The sequence below is a fragment of the Rattus rattus genome, chromosome 4 (genome assembly GCF_011064425.1).
Source record: "Rattus rattus isolate New Zealand chromosome 4, Rrattus_CSIRO_v1, whole genome shotgun sequence".
Lineage (NCBI taxonomy): Eukaryota > Metazoa > Chordata > Mammalia > Rodentia > Muridae > Rattus > Rattus rattus.
Genome location: NC_046157.1, coordinates 128,597,716 through 128,619,661, shown reverse-complemented (window position 1 = coordinate 128,619,661; position 21,946 = coordinate 128,597,716). Strand labels below are relative to the sequence as shown.

Below are 21,946 nucleotides of genomic sequence, written 5' to 3'. Positions count from 1 at the left end.
CACACATTCCACCTGACTCTGAAACGGAATCCCTCAGGATGTACACTGAGCACCTCTTTCCTGCCCATGGCCATGCCTCCGCCGTGTTAACAGTGAGAACTGAACAGGGCCGCACCAGGAGCAGCGTTCTCAGCTTGCAGCAGTAGAGAGGCCAAGCGCTGCTGTGGGTGGCTGTGCTTCTCAGCCCAGTGCAGGGCATACTTCAGTGCTTTTCCAAAACCAAGCTGGAATGAGGTGTGAGAGAAGCCAGAGAAAGCAGCATAGAAGAGCCTATGAGAAGCAGAGAGGGAGGAGGAAAGAGTCCTCATTGGGTCATGGACTCAGATGAAAGGTGGGTTCAGGTTCCCAGCGTTGTAGACTCCAACTGTATCCCTGAAACCTACAACTGTGACACAACTGTGTTAATGGTGACCAATGTCATTATTTGTCAAGTAAGGAAGACCTTCTGTGAGGATGGCAGCTCCAGCTTGGAGTTTAGAGAGGACATGCATGCTCTGCAGTGGGGCTTTCAGTGTGACCAGCTAGGATTGGCGTGTCTGTCCCGTGATAGGAAAACCCATACAGAGTTTATTCCACACACGGAAGTTCAAAGGTGAGCGAGCTGAATTTACTAGGAGATTTCTGGGGCTGCAAGAGCCCCCTGGTTCTTTCTATCTCCTGCTTATCCACGTCTATTGTCTTAGTGTGTCGGCTGTTACAGTCTGTCTTTAGAGAACAGGGGAGAGGGTGAGCGAAAGGACTGACCAGTGTCCCTGGTGAGGAGGCTTCTGACAAGTGACGTATTCCACTTAGTCTTGACCCTCAGATACGAGGAGACTGGGATCATTGCTTTCACTGATTCTCTAGGGATCGCTGTGCATGGACCATAGCAAGAAACTTTGGAATGTTTAGAAAAAGGCTTAAAATTCAAAACTATTAGTCATGATAATGACAGTAACTCTTATTTGAAATGCCATAGAAATTGTGTTTTCAAATGTATATGGACTTTCTCATTAGTTTGTATGGGTGTGATGTCATAATTTAATAGGAATCCTGTCGCAATATAGATGTGATGTCATAATTTAATAGAAGAAGAAAATGGAGCCTTAAAATATTGGAGGCAGCTTGCCCAAAAGTACATTAGCAGTGAATAGCAGGGTGTCCTCCAGGTCCTAAGAATTCAAACCAGATTAGATTATATTAAATGCAAGTGTATTAGGAAGCAACTCTCAGGCTTCCTCGATGGCCTCAAAGACCAAGGCTAGGGAAGTCACCATGGGGTTTGGGCAGGGTAGGGGTGGATGGGGGGAAGGACATGTGCACAAAGAAAGGAGAGGACACAGGAGGAGGAGAAGAGGAAGAATAATAGGAAGAAGAAGGAGGAGGAGGAGGAGGAAGAGAGGAAGAGGGGAGGGGGAGAAGGGGGAGGAAAAAGGGGAAGTAGAGGAGGAGGAGAAGAAGAAGAGGAAGAGGAAGAGGAAGAGGAAGAGAACATGCAAAATGTCTGGATTATATAGGGAAGAGCCTCTGGGGAGGGGTAGCCCAACCCAGGGCTGGAAAGTTCACAGTTAGGGCAGGGTATGCCAGGTAGGAACTTAGGGATGCTCAGAGAACCTAGAGGCCAGGTCTGCTTTGGTATGTAAGATACGTAGCTCAGTAATTTGTCCCTGGGTGTGAAACCAAACATACTTGATTCCTTTTAGTCTGGGAGTTTATTCATATCTATAATTTGAATTTCAAAACTTCCTCTCCTATTTATATTCTTACCTTCTCGACTTTCTCATAACTTATATTCCATATAACCCTTTCATTTCTTTCTAATTTTTCCACATATTTAACTGTTTTTGTGTTTTTCATAAGTTTTAGTTCTTGGTTAGTTAGCTGCGAGCTGTCACCTTGTACTCTCGCTGGGACTCTGTTTGGAGCCCTTGGTTATTTCTTGAGTGCTTCTCTTCTCTCCCAGGTCAGCCCTAAAAGCTATTGAGGATGATAGGGTGAGTAAGAAATGGTGCCTTCCCTCAAGACATTTACATAATTCTTTAGAGAATGGGTTTTAAACAAGCCTGTTAACATCAAATTAGGTTCTGACACTATATGCAAATCAGCGCTGACCTACATGCAGACACCCATTTGTGCTTGTAATTACAAGTGCATCATGGTGCCTCTAATCACCACCCATCTCTTGAGAGCATTCCTAAGGTACTACATAATTAGGCAATACTATTTTAACACTTTTTGAATTTTTTCCTTAAGTAATACATTGTGATAATATTATATACTATGTATTATATATTTCCTTATATTACATTTGTAATAAAATCTTCTTGATTTTAGTTTATACAAAAAAAGAGACTTGATATCTGCTTTGTAAAGGCAGGAGTAAAACATGCTTATTTGTAAAAACGATTGCTACTTCATGACGCTTTGAATAAAGTCAGGAATGATGAACAGGTGTATATGACACCTAGATAAAGTAGAGGCTGGCATGAAATTTGAGGCCAGAGCTTGTCAATACAAGGCCATGAGGACTGTCACTCATGTGCTTTTCCCTGAGAAACAGAACGTTTCATCTCTTAAATTGGAGAAGACCTACTTAGTTTTTTGCACTTAGAAATCCCACAGTATGAGAAGGGACTGGAAACATTCTTGCTCTGTGGTTTTTCTGCTTTGTTCTGTGATACTTTGATTTTGTTTTTGGTTGGGTTTTTTTTTGTTTTTTTGTTTTTGGGTTTTTTCTTGTTTTGTTTTGTTTTTGTAGGAACCCTGAAAGTGTTTTGGGATGACTTAGAGACAGAGGGTAGCCAATAGAAACTTTGTTTCAGAGTAATGATGGCATCAAACTGCTGAGAAGAAACAGTCTTATAAAAGGCTTAGTAATAAAAATATTTAAATGTATGAGCAACTGAGAAACCACTGTACTTACATAAAATGAGTGGTGCTTAGGGGACACTGGGAAAATGGAAGAGTCTAGAGGCTGACTGCATTAGGAAAAAAGGAGGTGTGACGGTGACGTTTCGATGACTAGAAATATATAATAACCAGGTATAGAAGGAACCCAGCCGCAGCAGTTAAAGAAGTTCGAATGCCCCTCTGCCCATTGTTATGACTGTTGTTTTGTTTTGAAACAATCCCTCCCTCCATATCGCAGGGTAGCCTCCACTTAGGATGTTTTCGCTCCTCCAGTCAGAGTGTTGGGATGGCAGGCATGTGCGACCACACCCAGGTCCAAGCGTCCACCCTGTGGCATCCTTCTTGGAGCACATCTTGATGACTATCTTTTAGAGCATTTTCTAAAACCTAGTATAATTTTCCTTCCTGCTTCCCTCATTCCAGATCCAGATTAAGTGTGTCTTTCTCTAGTCCTCCATTTCTTTTTTTTTTTTTTTTTTTTTTTTTTTTTCCCTTCAGAGCTGAGGACCGAACCCAGGGCCTTGTGCATGCTAGGCAAGCACTCTACCACTGAGCTAAATCCCCAACCCCTAGTCTACCATTTCTTAATGGATATATATAAAAAATTCTTCCAAGGATTGGAAATTATGAGAAAACCAATCCAAGATCATTCCTCAGAAATGGGTCATTTCCCGACCGTGCAATATTCTGGGTTGGCTGAGACATGTGTGTAGTGTGTGTTGACGGCTCTGCTGATGTGGTGGGTTGTATCCTAGGCATTTTTTGTCGACCACAACTCCCGAACCACCACGTTCATTGATCCTCGGCTCCCACTTCAGAGCAGTAGGCCCACGAGTGCGCTGGTTCATCGACAACACCTGACGAGGCAACGCAGTCACAGCGCGGGTGAGGTGAGTCCTGGCCCCTTAGGGACCGACCAGTTGATTAATATCGGACAGGATATGGTACTTTGTGAAACTGAGTTGCCTTTTGTTGTTTGCTTGTTTTGGAGATTTTCATTTATTTGTTTGTTTGTTTGATTTAGTTTCAGTGTATTATTTAGATGCTTAAAAAGTTTTAGAATGTTGACAAAAATACCTCTAGGCTCGATTGCAAATTTAATGCTTGGGGGTATGTGATAAAATATTGAAGAATAAAGTTTCATATTTAACTCAGAGATGATTGAAAATATGCAAAATGCTCACAGAAGATAATAATCCCTTTGGACACCCAAGGATAGTCTCATAAGAAAAAAAATGAATGAGTTTTTAGTGGGCTAAAATGCTGTCAACTACAGAGAAGAATATCTTAAATGAGGCTTTCTGGATGTTATTAAAATATTTATCCAAGGATGAATCTATAGCGATGTGGGATCGTCTAAAATTAGAATGTATTTGCCAGAATTGATGTATGTATATGATGGTTGCCCAGAGAAGATGGTCTGACTAAGTGTTACAGAACTGACACCCCACTACAGTCTACTTTGGCATTTGCAGTGGTTCATGGTAACCACACGAGGGCTCTCCAATACCCTAGCCCAAAACACACAAAGATCTCATTTCTCTTTTCTTTGAACAACTTAAAAACATAAGTTTATGCCTTGTGTGCATACATACTATGGCTTCTAAGAATTCCCTTAGACAAAAGGAATTAAGATTCCTTTCCTGCCTGCCATTTCTAAACGCATATCATATTTCCAATATTATATTGTTGGCCAAATATTCTGAAGGCTTTCTTATAAGAAAAAAATTATGAGTGCAATAAATAACTGGATTAAAGTCATCAAAATTCCACTCAAGAAATTTCCCCCTCACGTTCACTCTGCTTTAACGTATCATGTGTTCACTGTTTATAGAAGGACATACATGAGAAGCTCATATAAAAATGATATATAAGTCTAATGCAGGGTGAGGTATGCATGAAAATATTTATGTTTTATGAGTAGCCAATAAATCTTTATCTTGCTGTCCTGTAAACCGTTCTGGTGATCTGGAGGACACTAAGAGCATTCATCTTACCAAATACAACTGAACTCTGACCCTTGGACTGTGTGTGGATGTATAGTGCAATTAGGACGCTGCCTGGCTTTATCACATGGACAGTGCACTTTAACTATGACATCACAGGCTGAAGGTGGCTGTTCTGTTCAGTCAGGACAGTGTTTCTGGGAAAGCATACACAAGATTAATAGCTAGACTTACACTTTAGAACATCTGGCTCAGAACTTTGAATTACTTTCATGGTCTAGGGGTACCCAGTCATGGAAGAGGGCTTCCCAAGAATAAATTAGCAACTTAATGAAAACCTCTCTTCTATTGGTGGGAGCTGAACAGTGAACAGTAACACAGCGTACAGCTACAGTATTGTTCAGCCTTTCTTTTTTTTTTTTTTCCCCCCGGAGCTGGGGACCAAACCCAGGGCCTTGCACTTCCTAGGCAAGCGCTCTACCACTGAGCCAAATCCCCAACTCCTTGTTCAGCCTTTCTAAGAATCCCCTTTAGGGTGCACTTGGGAGAGCAGTGTGCACAGCTAGAAACATTACCTGTATTTCTGGGAGAAACTGACCACTGTCTTGTGGTCTGGTTTTAAGAAGTGAGGTCTTTGAGAAGACCTGTGGCTGTTCTAGGAAATGATGACACACAGGAAATCATATAGAATGGTAGACAGAGATGTTCAAGTTCCCTGCCTGGAGGTGTACAGAGAATGACTGGGTCCCCCACCTCCCAGAGTGGCTGGCTGTGTTCCTCAAACCAAATAACTCATAGGAAGCAGGCCGAGAAGACTTGTGGTTATGTAATGGGTCTGTTACCATCCTGGCTTTGTTCAGCAATGTCTACAGTTGACAGACAAGCTGGTGTCTCTGCTGTGGCAATAATCACCTGCTCTCATGTGGTTGGGAATATGACAAACACAAGTAACACTAATTTCCCATGTTCTGAACATGGAAAGCCAATTTAAAACTATACTTTAAATGAATAAAAATAAGAGGAAAAATCTTTGATAAACTGAAAGGTCCCGTGAGGATGCTGGGGCAGGGGAGAGCTGTGTAAAATCCTGGCTGTACACGTTGTCGCACTGACTTTAATCCCTAGAACCCAAAAACAGAAGGAGAGAACTCACTCCTCATATTTGCCCTTTGACATACACATGCACACCGTGGCACCCATGAACAATACCTACAATAATAATAAAAAATAACATTCTTTAAAAGAAAACCTTTTTTTAACAGCTGAGGTAGAAAGCTGTGCTTTTATAACTCTTTTAGATAGTAATACAGACTTTCTTTTTTATAGTTTCCATCTGTATTCGGGCATAGGAAACAACTAATAAACCTGTTAATAATAACAACTGGTTTTGAAATATACACCAAGCACCACGGGAGATCAGAGGACAGAACTGTACTTTAACTTCAGCTTGAAGGCAAGGGAAGGTTTTGTGGAGGAGGGGGCTGTCTGAACTACCCTTTGAATAAGAACATTCCAGAAGAATACGTAAGCTAGAGAGGACAGAAAGGCTGTTTCTATTGTGAAGAGCTTTAGAAGGCACCTCAAAAATACGCAATATTTGTTTTATTTTTAATTTATATTTAATTTATTTTTAATTGCTGATGCAGTATAATGATATGGCTATGAAGATTTCAGCAGGAGGAGATAGAAGCTCTATTTGAGAAGTAACAATTTATAAATCCAGTATTACCTCTTGTCCTCTCACTTCTCATAATCATGATAGTTGTCTTAAAGGACTTCTGGAATATGAGAGAAAATGCTAGAACAGACGCTAAAGCAATGTTAGAGTTTCCTGAAAGAACACAAATGAGTAGTCAAGTATTCGTAGGGGTTTCTAAATCTATAATAGGTACAATAAATAATTCAGGCTAGGGCGACCTTTTTTAGATCTTACACACCTGCTACTGTTAGCTGTCTGGTGTGGGAGGCTCAAACCAGAAAGAGCTGTTACACCAGGTCCTCTAATGGGCATGTAAAATTGCTTCTGAGGAGATAATGTCCTAATGCACAACCCCACAGGAGGATTACTACAGCTCAGCTCCTCTGCTGAGGCAGGGAATTCCCTCATCTGCCTAGATAAATAAAGGCAGGAAGATCCTGGCACAGCCCCTCTCACATCGTATCACCCACCTGTTCCGCTGATTGTATTATGACAGGTCGCGTTTCTGCCTGTGCAGAAGTTATTCCTGATGAACCAGTCTACTATTTTGCTTCTGCAGCCTTGGTGATTACAAACAGATTGAACCACGGAGGCACTCATACTCACTGACCCAGCTTCTATCAAGGACATCATCCCCCACCAGCTTTTAGAACAGACCTTTTAAGACCTGGTGTCAGCCCCACAGCTAGCACCTGTTCTCATCAGTTGGTCATTTCCCCTGATAAGTGTTTTTGAACAACTCGGTTTGAGGTGTCAATGCCAAGTCTTCTAGCTCGTGGTACAGACATAACTGTTGCTTGTGTTCCCAGGTAGGAGAAGACTCTCGGCATGCAGGACCACCCGTTCTTCCCAGGCCAGCCAGTACATTCAATACGGTCAGTAGGCCACAGTACCAGGACATGGTTCCAGTGGGTATGTAGCTCTTTCTACAAATCTTTATCTGTATTATCACTGCGTAGAATACGTACTATGCCGACACGTGCCTGTGGCCAGCCTTCCACTTCTTACCTTGTATCGTAAAACCACTGTATTATCTTTAAGAAGCTTATAACAAACCTCTGCCCCTTGGGTCACAGAGAGTTTCTGCCTTATAATAATCCTATAGTCCTGCTTAGCAAGTATTGGATTGTTGAAGTAAAAAACAAAATCTAATGAGATGATATGTGATCGTTGTGAATTAAGCATTTGAACAAACGTGTAATTAGAATGCACTGCACCCCAAGATAGAATTTAAGTGGTATGTGGATCCCTGGTAGCCCCAAACACTTATCAAGCCCAAGGCTACCACATTCTTAAGGGCTTTTATAACACACAGAAGACAATGATGGTCTCCAGAATAGTAAGCTGAAATAAATGGCGGTGAGCTTACAGGGCCGCAAACCATTCTGAACCGCCATTGAAATGATAAAGCCAAAGTATGTTCCTGGTCTCAAACCTGGAGCCCCTAAGGCTTGCAGAATGGACACATTGCTGAGGGACAGACAGACTCACTTCCCACCTTAAATCAGAGCAGCTTTCTCTTTGGTTTTACTTTAAGATATCCACTCAAAACCAAAGACACTCGGCCTGGTAAGGGAGATGCCATGAGCATGAAGATAATCTTCTCAGGGCAAGGCATCCTGTTGCACTGCAGACAAGCCTACCCTGTTCTTTCCCCAAATGTGGGAAACTCGACCACAAAACTTTTGGTGCAGGAGCTTGGGGGTGCATTTGCAGTCTACCCTAGAAACAAGCAACAAGAACCCTTTGTCATTATGGGTATACTGCAATACCCATGACCTAAAGAAGTTTCACAACCACCAGATAAGAAATCTAGGGTTGATGTCTGTCTGTATTTGATAATGCCATTATTGATATGTAATGTGTTAGTAACTACTACATGCATAACTTTCAAGAGCTATAAGAAATTACTGTGTAAGAAGTACCTCATCTCTGATCTTGGACCAAAATAAAAACAATTCCATTACAAGAGTATCTTCAGTTCACCTATCAGTAAATGTTCATTTAGGGATCCTTGGAGTTAACATTGGAATTCCATTTTAGCAAATAATATTTAAAAACTTTTAAAATATGTGTGTGTGGACAGCATGAAATTTCAGATATAGCTACCTATAAAATTACCGTTTGTGAATTTGGACACTCTAACTTTGGTTCTCTGAATGATATTTATTACCTATTTCTGATTATTAGTAATATAACTAATCAGAATAATCTTACAGATACAGATTAATTTTCCTGACAAAGGTGATAATGGTACCCCTAATAAATATTACAATTCTGACATTTCTATAGACATGGTAAATAGGTTATAGATTGTTTAAAAATATATGTTTTGCCTATAGTTGATTTCTGTTGCAATTATTCATACAGTGGGTTTGGTATGGAGCTGTTTGCATGTGGTATTTGTTTCCACATAGAGTTATAGAATGGTTTGTCATTAGCACTGTGGCTGTAGCTGTCACTGTTACTGGTGATTATGGTTTGGGGAGTTCTCTGGTTCTATCTCTTTACCTCTCTGGCTAGCTAATATTCATCCAGAAGATGCTTTGCCATTTCTTATGGTTGTCATGTCTATGAAGTTGTCTACTGTTGAAATTTTGTTGGTGGTGGCAGGTTTGGCTTGGTTTGGTTTGGTTTGGTTTTTGAGACGGTCTTAACAATGTAGCCCAGGTTGGCCTCAAACTCAGCCCTCCTGCTTCAGTCTCACACACGCTGGAATTATAGACTGGCACTGTGCTCCTGGCTTTGAGATTGATTTTGGTAAATTTGATATAGTTAATTTTGTTGGTATACCAATCTTGTCATTGAAAGTAAATATGGTTTGTCAGAGGAGTTGAAAAAGAACAGCAAGTGACATGGATCAGGTATAACCCTGATAATCATATAACAGCTTCAACAAAATGGAATGTAGGCATCTGTGGGCACGGTCGCAGAAAAGCTCCAACTGAAGACTGGAGTGAACGGAATAAGATTTAAAAACAAAAACAAATTGCTGTTTCCTTGTATTTTTTTTTCAGCCTACAATGACAAAATTGTTGCGTTTTTGCGTCAACCCAACATCCTTGAAATTCTGCAAGAGCGTCAACCTGATCTTGCCAGAAACCACTCGCTCAGGTAACCAGGATTGGGGAGGCACTAGCATCAATCATTAAGCTTCGGTGGCACGAGCAGTCATCCTGAGGCTGCTCTAACCTCCTGGCCTTATTCACAAAGGTTGTCACGAATGTGTTCTGTCATCAGCCTCTGCCCATTTAGCCCCAGTTTTCTCTACCAAGCACGAGAGTGGAGTAAGGTTGGGTAAATAACCTAGATTTCCCTCAGGATTCTTGGAATCAAATGTGCCTAGCCAAGAATACATCATGGCTCCCAAAAAAACAAATAAATAAAAATGACACTGGCATTTTAAGTGTAGCTTGAATCAATGTAAGTAATCTTTTATCGAGTTGAGATTTATAAAGTCCTAGACTGGACATTCTATTTTTCCTTAATGAAAACACAGTAGAACCCAAGTAGAGAATCCCATTTCCCCCATGTGAGTCCCTCCTTCAAAATGCTCTGTGTATTCTGAATATGTTCTCCTTTTCTGTCATGCTGTTGTCTGTCAAGAGAGGTCTTCATTTAAAAACACCTTTGCTTAAACCTTCAACCTTACAATGGCTCTTAGTTTTGTGATATGGGACAGTGTTTTCCGGTCTCAGTGAGCTGTGCATCACTGGTGGCAGAAAGGGGAAATCTTACATAATCTGGTACTCATATGATTTATACATTGCTGTTATCGTGAGTTTTTCCACACATGCCCCAGTTCCTAAAATAATGACTCTGATAATTATATATGTATAAATGTCTAAGCCATAAGCTTGGGCTTGTTCCCTGACTAGCTCATAGCTTAATTAACCCATTTATTCTTTTCTGAGTAGCACATAGCTGGTTACCTCTTCTCAGTTTCATGCTTCTGTGTCCTCAGAGTTAAAGGCAAATCTCTTCCCACAGCAGACTTTATCCCAGAATCCCTCTCTTCCTGCCAGAACCCCACCCTCTTATATCCTGCTTCAGTTCAGCAGCCAATCATCTTTTTATGGACAGGTGATGTTTCCATACAACACACGATTGTCTCTATACCTTACCTTTAATGGTAGAAGCATTTGCCAATGATGCCATAGCCGTAGTTCTTAAAGACTGATCCACTTACTTCTACCAACCTTGTTTTTACCCAAATGATGTAATGTTTTATATAATGCAAAATGCTAGAAGTCAAGCCCACATAGCCCCAATCCAACTCTCACTCCTCCTCCATCTTTGAGGTCATTCCCTTGACTTATTTCCTATACCCTCTCCAGAAGCTCAGTTCAAGAAACATGTGTGAAGCCCAAGCGGTTTTTTCTTTGATTCTCTCCATGTAATTCTACAGCACACACAGGTGTAATAACCTGGCTAGACACCAATTTGATGATTAGTTCTATGATGTATGAAATTGGTCTTTGTACTCTTGACTATGTGACTTTCTTGCTCTAATTTAATTTCTCACATTCTTATTTTTCAATTAGATTCTTAGATCCTTTCCACTAGATCACATCCAGCCCACCTGTCCCTGGAGGTCTGTTCCTTGCTGCTCAGATATCTAAAAGCCCTCTCTATGTAGTGAGCAAAATGTCAATATTACTACGCTACCCTTACCTTTATAAACTTTACCTTTCTGAAGAATATAAACTGGGCAAACTTTTAAGTATAGCATATAAATATGTTAGAATCCTAATTTTGCAAAGCTAACTCCACAATGAGTTTCAGTTCTTTCTTTACATGAGTATGCTGTTCCTTATCCCCAAAATTATCAAAATTATTCCAGTATGGATTTTGAACTTTTCTCTCTTAGGGCATCCCCTCAGCAGACCACAGTCCTCTAGAGATTAATAAAATTACAGAAGTGAGTTCAACCTTCTTTAAGGATTGTAGAGATTCTGGACCTGAAAGCAAAACAAATTCCTCCTCTCTTGTCAATCAGGAGGTGAAGAAAACTTCAGTTCCTCTCACTCTTACTTCCTCCAGGTGTGCCGCACGCACACATGCACACATGCACACATGCACACATGCACACATGCACACACAAGAGAAAGAGACAGAGAGTTGTGGGGGAGGGTCCTTCTGAATGCATCCCCTTCCCACAGAACAGACTAAGAAAGTAAATACTTAAGGAATTTTGTGCTTTTCCTGTGGACTCAAGGTTATTATTTAAAGTAATTAGCATATCTTCACATCTCTGCCGTGGGAGAGGCTGAATGATTTAATCTACCTGAACAGGCATCTGATGTACCACACATCTGTAATGACTTAGAACTTTAACAGACTTGTTAGAGGGACAGTGAGAGGCTCCAGTTGACAGTGTCCAGCTTTTTTTTTTTTCTTTCTGCTTTCTTAGACTCCTAAGAAGGCTGGCAATGTTAATCTTTCCAGGCTTCCTAGTGAAGTATAATTTTTTTCTGCATAGATCTCACACAGTAATCTCTTGTAGAGAAATTAGTTCACTGGATTCGAGACATATTTCCATCTATTTATGCTTTGAGACTCTGTACAGATTGTGACCACAAGACACATCATCAGGCATGACAAGCCAAATGAGGCAGGAACTCAAATCGATGAGATAATGTTTTTTCTCTTACCCAGTATGTGTCACTCCACGTTTTCATTTGCTTATCATAACAACATAAAGGAGAAGTTCGTATATCTGAGAGAACATTCTGTTTCACAATTAAAACTGCGTTGTAAGGAACGTTCCCACAAATGTAGGGGTAGAATATAAGCTGAGGTTTTTAATCTCAGATTTTAGTGACGTTTTTGATAATAGATTGTGTTAGCCAGTTGTCATTATAAAAAAGTTCCTGAGATAATTAATTTATTAAGAAGAAAAGCTTACTTTACTTTTAGTGTCTCTAGTCCTTGATCTGGTAGACCTCTCGTCTTTGGTCCTGTGATTGGGGGAAGCAGGGTCTGCCAGATGGAAATAGCAGGAAGCTAAGTGCTCATTATAGAGCTAGGACCAAGAGTTAAGAGCTAGGGTCTCTCAATCCCCGTTGGAGCACAATCCTGATGGTTTAAGAACTCAAAACGTCTTCTCCTGGAAGTCCACAGCACTGTCCATTAATACCACCTGGAAAGGAAGACTTTAACGTGTGGACCTTAAAGATGCAAGGAATGGGACCCATGGATCATTGTGTCCCAGAAATCTTTGAGCTCTGTTTCTGCACAGCCAAGGATTACCAACACGTATTCCCCAGGGCATTCTTCCTCACTGATAGCACAGCCACTCGAAAGAGGTAACCGTCCTTGTCCCTTAGTAAGGGATGCCAGAGGGAGACTAAAGCGGGCGTCTCTCTGCTTTGTACCTCTCTCGTGTTGCTTGTGAGTCCTTCCAAGTCAGAGTGTAGCAAGCGACCGATTCAGCTTTATTCATATCGTTTTCTCTTCTGTGAGGCTGCACTTTCCTCTTTTCACGTGGAATACCTGTGAGTTTCCATGTACAGAATGGCTTTTGCTGTCAACTTCCATTCTGAGATCTTGGTTCTCTCTAACTTTATCGGTCATGATAAGGTTGAATGGTGCCAAGTTGTCCCTCCACATCCTTAGTCCAGAAGAGGTTTATTCCTCCAGCTAAGCATCCAGAAGGAGAGAGGTGAGCATCCAGAGGGAAAGATGGCTCAGCCATTGAGAATGTCTGCTCTTTGAGAGGACCCACGTTTGGGCTCCAGTAGCCATGGTGGGCAGTTTAAAGGCCATCTGTAAGTCCAGCTCCAGAGCGTCTCTCGTGACTCCAAGAGAAATGGAGTGCACATATACACATACCAACCGCCACATACATGCTCATAATTTAAGATAATATAATTTTTACAAACGAACATTCAAATTTGCTGCCACTTCTGTATAAGGTGCCCTACTGGACTGTTAAATTGTGCTATTCCTTTTCATTGGAGGATAATAGTCACACCAAGATTCCAGTGTATGTGAACCTGGAATGAAAAATTCTTGTATAGTATCAAAGTAAAATATCTTCATTTAAGACATCTCTTGAAATATTTTATGAATGAAAATGATACATACAAATTTCATAATTTTTTTAGTTCTGGCATTTATATACTAATTTGTTATATGCAGAGATCATCAGCCTGAGGTAAGCATTGAGAACTTCCCTCTCTGGTGGTTACTAGGCCCAGCCAGGAAGTCTGTTCTTGCCAGCCCTGTTCCCCAAGCGGCACTGGGAACGAGCACCAGGCTGACTGCTCTTCACAGGCCTCACACAAGTTCCTTGCCATGGGAACGGAATCCGTGATACTTTTTCCATTTTGTTTAAATAAATCCGTTTCATATTTTAAGTTACTAATAAGGAAATGAGCCAAGAAGTTCTGAGCGCCAAGAAGCAAAGGGGCATGTGCCTCAGTTCACTACCAAAATGCAAACACAAATGTGGATCTTTCTGGTTTTTCTGTCATCCTTTTCAGAATACCTTGCAGTTTCATTGTAGATGAGCATTGCTCTGATTCACTTTTCAAATTGCATTTGCCTTAAAATTATAGAAAAATATAGAATTTTTTAGAATTTAAGTTTCCAAAGTTTCCTAAAACTAGCTTAAGTAAGACAAATCCCAGTGTTCATAATTCCTAACCTATTTCTCATCCAACTCGATTGCAAGTGAATTTTTCCATATTATAAATTGAGCTGTAAATATTAACCTCAGCTATCACCTGGACTCCTTGGTCTAAGCACCATGAATTTATACCTGCTGATCCTGACACATGTCTTGCCTTTCTCTGACTCTCAGTCTCCTCGAACTTGTCTACTGCTCACTTAGGTTTGAAGACCAACCGAACAGGGTTCTGATCTTTGCTGCTTTACTCAATTTAAATAATAGGAACTCTAGACTGGGACTGTTATTCTCCTTTGAACCATTTATATGGGGATAACTATTGAATTTTTAAAAGCATCTCATTAAAATAATTTATAGACAATTTTATAAATAGTCATTGGGCACTTTCGATAGAAGATTCTCAACTCTCACAGAAGTCATGGCTCTTGGATAGTAGTTAGGTATGTACCTTAAAAATTCATATTTGGGATGCTGAAGAGGTGGCTCAGTGGTTAAGAGCACTAATTTCTTCCAGAGGACTGGGTTTCAATTCCTACACCTACCTGGCAGCTCACAACTGTTTGTAACTCTAAGATCTGACACCCTCACACAGACATACATGCAGGCAAAACACCAATAGACATAAAACTAAAATAAGTAAATTACTTTAAAAAATTCATACTTGGGGGCTGGAGAGATAGCTCAGCTGTTAAGAGCACTGGATGCTTGTCCAGGGGTCCTGAGTTCAATTCCCACCTCCCACATGGTAGCTCACAACCATCTGTAATGCGATCCGCTGCCCTCTTCTGTCTGATGCTCTCTTCTGTCTTGCAGGCATACACGCAAATAGAGTGCTCAGATACGTGAATAAATAAATGTTTAAAATTATATTTGTAGTTAGACAGGCCGTTGTTTGAATTCTGACACTACAGTTTACTTATGACTCAAGGTGACTTTGACTGAAACATTTAAGAGTCTTTCAAGTTATTTCTCTAAAAACAGGGATATATGTTTTTGCCCTTCAGTATCCTTTTACAATTAAGTGGAGTAAGGATTATGAAGCATTTGGGAGTTTTTAAGCCTAGCAAACATACCGTAAAATGCAGTTAGTATGTTAGGTGTCTGTCCTCTACATCTTGATTATACCACAAGGACTAAGTTTAAGATAATTTGTCTTTGAACTTCTCCAGATTCTCAGAGCCACTTGCCTTGGGACTGATTGTACACATAAATGGAACCATGTGATTCTGTGCATGCAACTGAACTTGAGTTAAAGCTCTCTAGGTCGTGCTTAACTTTGTGCAAGAGGACTGGCTGGTGCAGTTTTCACCAGTTCCTACCTTGGAAAGCTTTTATATATGCGTACAATGAAATCAGCCTTAGAAAGAAAGAGAGCTGAGCAAACTCTGGAATAAATTTCTGAGAGCTAAAGTTTCATTAAACTTTAATGTCTTAATTTGATTGTATGTGCTAGCTTATATGTGTGTGGTAGGCTTTGCCATATACCTATGTCTCATCTTTGCATTTTGGAGTATGTTTATTTTAAAGCCAAAGTATAGGGAGTTAGTTTCAATTTATGAATTATTTTCAATTAAAACACTTGTTACCAAATATATAACAAAATGTTATAATTCATAGAAACTATTAAACTCTATCCTGGTACATTAAAGGCACTTATTGTTAGAATGATGGGCTTGGAATCATTGAAATGCCTGTGAAATGAAAGATGTATTATAACTAGACATAATAGTCAAGCTCCTTTTACAAAGTCCAAAATGGTTTTGTTCATACTGAAGTTTCCTCTTATCTGTAGAGATTAAGTTCTAAGAACCCAGTGTTTGCATGATAGTTCCCATGGAATGGAACTGTGTATATACCATGATATGTACTTGTGATAAAATTTGATTTATAAATTTGGCACAGCAAGAATGTGACAATTCCAAATAAAATAGGGTAAGTATAACAGTATGCTATAATAAAAAGTTGTTTAAAACATTAATTTATTTATATCTGTACACTTTCCATTTAATGTTTTTGAGATGTTGTTGGCCATAGGTAACAGAAGTCAGACAAGAGAAAGCCATAGAGCTAAAGAAATGTTTCAGTGGTTATGAGTTCTTGCTACTCTTTCAGAGGACCTGGGTTTGAGTTTGATTCCCCACACCCACATTTGGTGACTTCATAACTCCAGTCCCCAGGGATGCCAATGCCTCTGGCCTCCATGGTTATCTCCTCTCTCTCTCTCTCTCTCTCTCTCTCTCTCTCTCTCTCTCTCTCTCTCTCTCTCTCTCTCTTTCTCTCTGTCTCATACACACGCACACAACTAAAATAAATGTTTTTTAAAACCATAAGAAATGTTATATTGATCCTCACCTCATAAGGATGGGAGGAAGGAAAGAAGGAAGGAAGGAAGAAGGAAAGAAAGGAAGGGAAGAAGGAAGGAAGGAAGGAAGAAAGGAAGGAAGGAAGGAAGGAAGGAAGGAAGGGTCCATAGAGAAAGGGGCACTACTGTATATAGAATTGTGGTTTTGTGGATGCATGGTTCCCATCACCATTGAATTGTGAGACATGCAAATCCATCAGATGAACTGTTTTGACACTCTGAGCTTCATTCTAATTTTATGGAGAGGTCAATGTCTAAGTAACTGTCCCTCATAAGAAATCCTCAATACAAATCTGTCAAATGAAGGAACAGTATAATCAGAATGGACAGCCAACATCAGCACAAAAGAGCAGATCACAAGAACTTTAGCTTCACTCTATTTCCAACAGGTACTCTGTTGAAAACAGCATGAATAACGATGTGGCCCATCTAGGAACAGGCTTGCTAGCTTACGATCTTACAACCTACAGTAAGCTCCAGACTAGGTATTTGCATTCTAAATCTGTTTAAGGTGAAGAAGCAGAGTGAAGCCAGTGTTAGTCCTTAGCCTGTAGATGGTTTAGGTTCTTCTGCATCAGCAGTTCTCAACCGTCCTAACGCTGTGACCCTTCAGTACAGTTCCTCATGTTGTGCTGATCCCAACTGTAAGATTATTCCATTCCTACTTCATAACTGTAATTTTGTTATTGTTGGGAATTATGATGTAAATATCTGACATGCAGGATATTTGATATGTGACCCCCACCCCATGGGGTCTCAACCCACAAGTTAAGAACCACTTATCTCAATGCTATCCTTAGCATGCTGTGAATTTATATCGTTTGTGTTTCCATAAGAACCACCCAAGAATTTTAGATCACATGGACTAACTAACATGCTAACCTACCCTATAGAGCAATAAGTAGGAAGACAAGGAACCTTTCCACTGTACGCCATCTGTTAGGGCAGACAGTCCTGTGACTGTGATATCCATCAATGGCAATCACTAATTTTCCTTTCTTGGCTTTGAACCATTAGGGAACTCCAAACACTTCTCTAAAACCACCTCAGGCAGCTTTAAGAGCGCATGTCTTTGCAGCTGTGTTAGCGAGTGCCCAAGAACTCAAGTACGCAGAGTCTGCACTGCTAGCTCTAATTCTTCCTCAACACGCACTTCTTGAACTTCAAGACCAGAGAGAGGATTGGTTTCAGTGAGAATGTTTTCTGTGGGAATTTCAGTCTTAAGACATTGCTCGGTGTCCTCAAGTGACCTCCTTCCTGTGAGAGAGTTAGCTTTCTGATGGCACATGTCTGTGCTGAGAGGAAGTGGTTACAGGCCGAGCGTGAGAGGCAGCAGCACTGGCAGCTTTTTCCTGTTATCAATGCAGCTTAGCTTTTGTTTTGTTTTGTTTTGTTTTTCTGTCTTTTTGTTTTGTTTTGGTGGTGTGTGTGTGTGTGTGTGTGTGTGTGTGTGTCTTTAATCTCCCTTTTCACGTCCCTATGTGGATTCCAATTTAGTCATTAATGTGAAGTCAGCTTTCTGATTCTTTTCGTTTCCTGCCACGGCCGAAAATGAGAGCAGTGTTGTTTATTACCAACAGAGGGAGGGAGGGATTTAGGAGTCTGTCATTTTAGCATTGGCCAATCCCGTGCCTCAGTTTTATTTTACTGTGTTCTCCTGTGCACAAAACACTGTGAGGAGCACTGTGGGCAGAGGCATACGGGAGGAAGGACTTTTGTCCCCAAGAAACTCAGAAGCAATTTTCTTGAACAGCATTTTTTTATGACACAGGATCCTTTACCTCTTTTTTTTTTTTTTTTTTTTTTTTGCTTTTTTTTTTTTTTTTCGGAGCTGGGGACGGAACCCAGGGCCTTGCGCTTGCTAGGCAAGCGCTCTACCACTGAGCTAAATCCCCAACCCCCCTTTACCTCTTTACATAGAGAGAATAATGATGAATCAATATGATAAAGTAATATTCGGAATCCTCTAATTGCAGTCAAATGTGTTAGTAACACATCTCAAACTAGATTGATTCCAAATACTAGTTACAGAAATTCATATGAGCCAAATCCCATTTTCTGAAAGAAAAAGAAATATTGGAGTTCAGTCATGTTGACTTTAGCCACTGTTATTCTGAAGAAACTTAAGTATGTGTGAACATAAAATGTGTATCAATGTTCTATTATTATAGTTTTTATGAACCATAAACTAAGAAACATATAAATTAAATTAAAACTAAGAAAATTAACTTCATGTAAATTAACTCTTTTATTATAAGTCCTCTGAAGGGTGCACTATTTCTGGAGGTTCTTCAATAAGAGGGTGATTTGTGGAGAGGTTGGGGCAAGCTCCTATCTCATCTCCCTGCTTCTAAAATCTACTGAATATATTGTCCTTAGGTAGATTATCACATATTAATCTAATACATGCAGATTCTGCACTTCTCCTCACCAAAATGCTCAAAGGCAATAGAATTAATACTTTATCTGAGACTTTTTGGGGGAAGCCAAATCATCAATGTTTAGATTATTATCAGTAGAAAGATACACTTGTCCTTTTTGGGGGGTGAGGGAGGGAGTGTTGGGGTTTTTTTTGGGTGGGTGGGGCAGAGTTTCTCTGTATAGCTCTGGCTGTCCTGAAACTCACTTCATAAACCAGGCTGGTCTTGAACCCATAGAGATCTGCCTGCCTCTGCCTCCCTGTGCTGGCTTAGAGCCTTGTCTTTTGTTTCCCTTGTGTCGGGTTCAGTTTGTGTGCTTCGGCCTCTGATGATCTGTGGCATGCATCCTTGGCATTATTATGGCAGCATCTCCCCTCCACAACAGAAACTTGATGTATTTACTGACTCATTGTGTTAGTCTGACAATTTATTTAGAGTGCCCCTGTTGAGATTCAGACATGGGACAAATAGCTGAGGTGCATATTTTACAAACCAAGGGGGACCTAGCCTCCAGGTTCTCCCAGCATCCCTCAGTCCCTACCTGTTATAGAGCATGGCTGGGATAGCCCATCCCCTACCTTGAACCTCCCAACCCAGGGTTTGGACTTCCCACCCTCCAGAAGGTCTTCCCTTTATAATCCAGACATTTAAATCTCTCTGCTCCTCTCTCTCCCTGTGTACTCTTTCTCTTTCCTCGCTCCTGTCTCCCTCCCCATGGCAACTTCCCCTGGCCTCCTTCCCTGGGACCAGTGAACCCACTGGAGAGTGGCTCCCCAATAAACTACCTTTATATCCTTTAATTTGGCCTGAATTGCTTATTTTATTGTTAAAGAATATTTATCAACTCTAAATATAATAGTGATGTTACTGAATGCATCTCATGGTATGTGAATTTCACCACTTTTCTATTTGCAAAGCTTTTCATAGAACAAGACATGGCATTTTTCATGCAACATTTAGCATAACTGCATAATATATTTTTTAAGTTCATCTCTTTGTTTTCTCTTTACCCTGTGGCAACTCATATTATATAGATTCCCTTGATTGTCTTCATGATAAAAATTAATAGTGCAATAAAAAAGTTCTCTTTCTAATCAGTAAGAGAGTTGTGCATGAGCAGAAAATGGGCACCAAGGCCCTGATGGCATAAGGGCAGACATTCTTGGTCACTAACATTTGAAGAGTCTGTATCTACTTGTTAAGCACTTATCTTGTAGCTGCATATCATGCATCATGAATCCACATGGTGGTAAACAGTCATGCATGTCATTTATAGTATCCAAAATATGCTGTATCCCTTTCATTGTTTTGGTCACCAAAATGAGAAGAAACTTACAACTTCCAGCAGAACTTGGGATTTTGTCTGTAGATTTCTAGTAGACGAAGATTGCAGTTTGAGGAACCCTGGTCTATAGGACATTGAGCAAATTGGTGCTAACCAAGGAGCAGTTCCTTCTTCATTCTTGGAAATTTTGTGCCATTTCTGAGACTCTGCTTAATTGGCTCTTCCTCTCGTCCTCAGCCCTGGTGGCTCTCTGAATCATCAATAACTAAAGTCATTCTTGTTTTTACTTAAAAAGATTTTATAAAGGACCTCTAGGCTAGGTTCATGCCCAAGGCCTAAACCAAAACTCAGTTACATGAACAAAACACTTTATGGAATTTTAATATAATACTGGGGATTGCTTTTGATTTCTGTTGCATTACAAGCTCCTAGACAGACAACTTTATGGTGTTCTTTAAGCCTGGTCTACCATATCTGGAAATTTTGAAGAAAGAAAGAAAGAAAGAAAGAAAGAAAGAAAGAAAGAAAGAAAGAAAGAAAGAAAGAGGGAGGGAGGGGTAAGAAGAGAGAGAGAGAGAGAGAGAGAGAGAGAGAGAGAGAGAGAGAGAGAGAGAGAGATACTCTCTAGAAGCATGACCCAGAGCTTGTTGCTATGACTAACCTACTTTTACTGACCTGGTAGAAAACTAGTCTCAGCCTGCCTCTGGTATGTTCTTGTCTGAAAATCAAACCAGTTGTCTAGTAGTTAGTATGTGGACGAGTGGTCTTCCCACTGGCATACTGTCTCAAATGCCATCCTCCTTTCTTCCCATCACCATATCTTCCTTGTGGCTCAGATGAGCAGTGTGGTGTTCTTTTTATTCACAGGACGCCATAGGCCATGCTGCCCCCTAGAACACAGCATCTGTACCATCACTTTGTCCAATTCAAGTGAACAGAGTTGATGAAAGTGAGAGCCTATCTGATTTTTGCTTTTGTTCCATTCGTCTTGCTTCACTATGATAGTAGACTGAAGAGGTAAAGTATGTATTTGTTGACGATAGCTTCAAGATCCAAGCATATTATTATTGACCCTTACACAAGAGCTTCTTAGGCTAAGGAACTGTTTATTTTTCTACAAGATAATTTTTTTCCAATTTAGTATTTTTTTAGCTAACAGTATATATCTCCAGATAATGGGCGCCTTGTCAATCATGTTTTAGAATACGATGCTAACACTAGTGGGACAATGGCCTTTCCTGGTACTAATCTTCAAGACAGAGTAACTTTGCATATTTTTAAAAAATAAATGCCCAAGTCTCATGTCCTCATAATCTCTTGTTGATTATAAAGGACAGAAAATAAACCTTTCTAAAGATAGTAAAGTGTCTTGAGGTTTTTAAAAGCAAGTTGGAGAGGAAAAGGTTTGTTTGTCTTATATTTCCAAATCATAATTCATCATCGGAGGAAGTCAGGGCAGGAATCAAGCAGGGCAGGAACCTAGAGGCAGGACCTGATGCAGAGGCCATGGAGGGGTGCTGCTTACTGGCTTGCTTTCCATGGCTTGCTCAGACAGCCTTTTTATAGAACGTAGGACCACTAGCGCAACAATGATGCCACCCACTGTGGGCTGGGCCCCTCCCCCATGGATCACTAATTGAGAAAATGCCCTAGAGCTGGGTTTCATGGAGGCATTTCCTCGACTGAAGCTCCTTCCTCTCTGACTCTAGCTT

At 40.4% G+C, this 21,946-nt stretch overlaps 1 protein-coding gene and 1 non-coding gene across 2 annotated transcripts in view; both read left to right on the top strand.

Moving 5' to 3' along the window:
- Positions 1 to 21,946, top strand: part of Hecw2 (HECT, C2 and WW domain containing E3 ubiquitin protein ligase 2) — a 374,703-nt gene that overhangs the window by 286,805 nt on the left and 65,952 nt on the right. Inside the window, exons 15-17 of the mRNA XM_032901106.1 lie at positions 3,645 to 3,779; positions 7,344 to 7,446; positions 9,552 to 9,648. Coding sequence (XP_032756997.1) covers positions 3,645 to 3,779; positions 7,344 to 7,446; positions 9,552 to 9,648 — 335 coding nt within the window. The remainder of the gene's footprint in view (positions 1 to 3,644; positions 3,780 to 7,343; positions 7,447 to 9,551; positions 9,649 to 21,946) is intronic.
- LOC116899928 lies at positions 8,092 to 8,260 on the top strand. Its single transcript, XR_004387897.1, has one exon. It is a non-coding gene; the product is annotated as a U1 spliceosomal RNA (small nuclear RNA).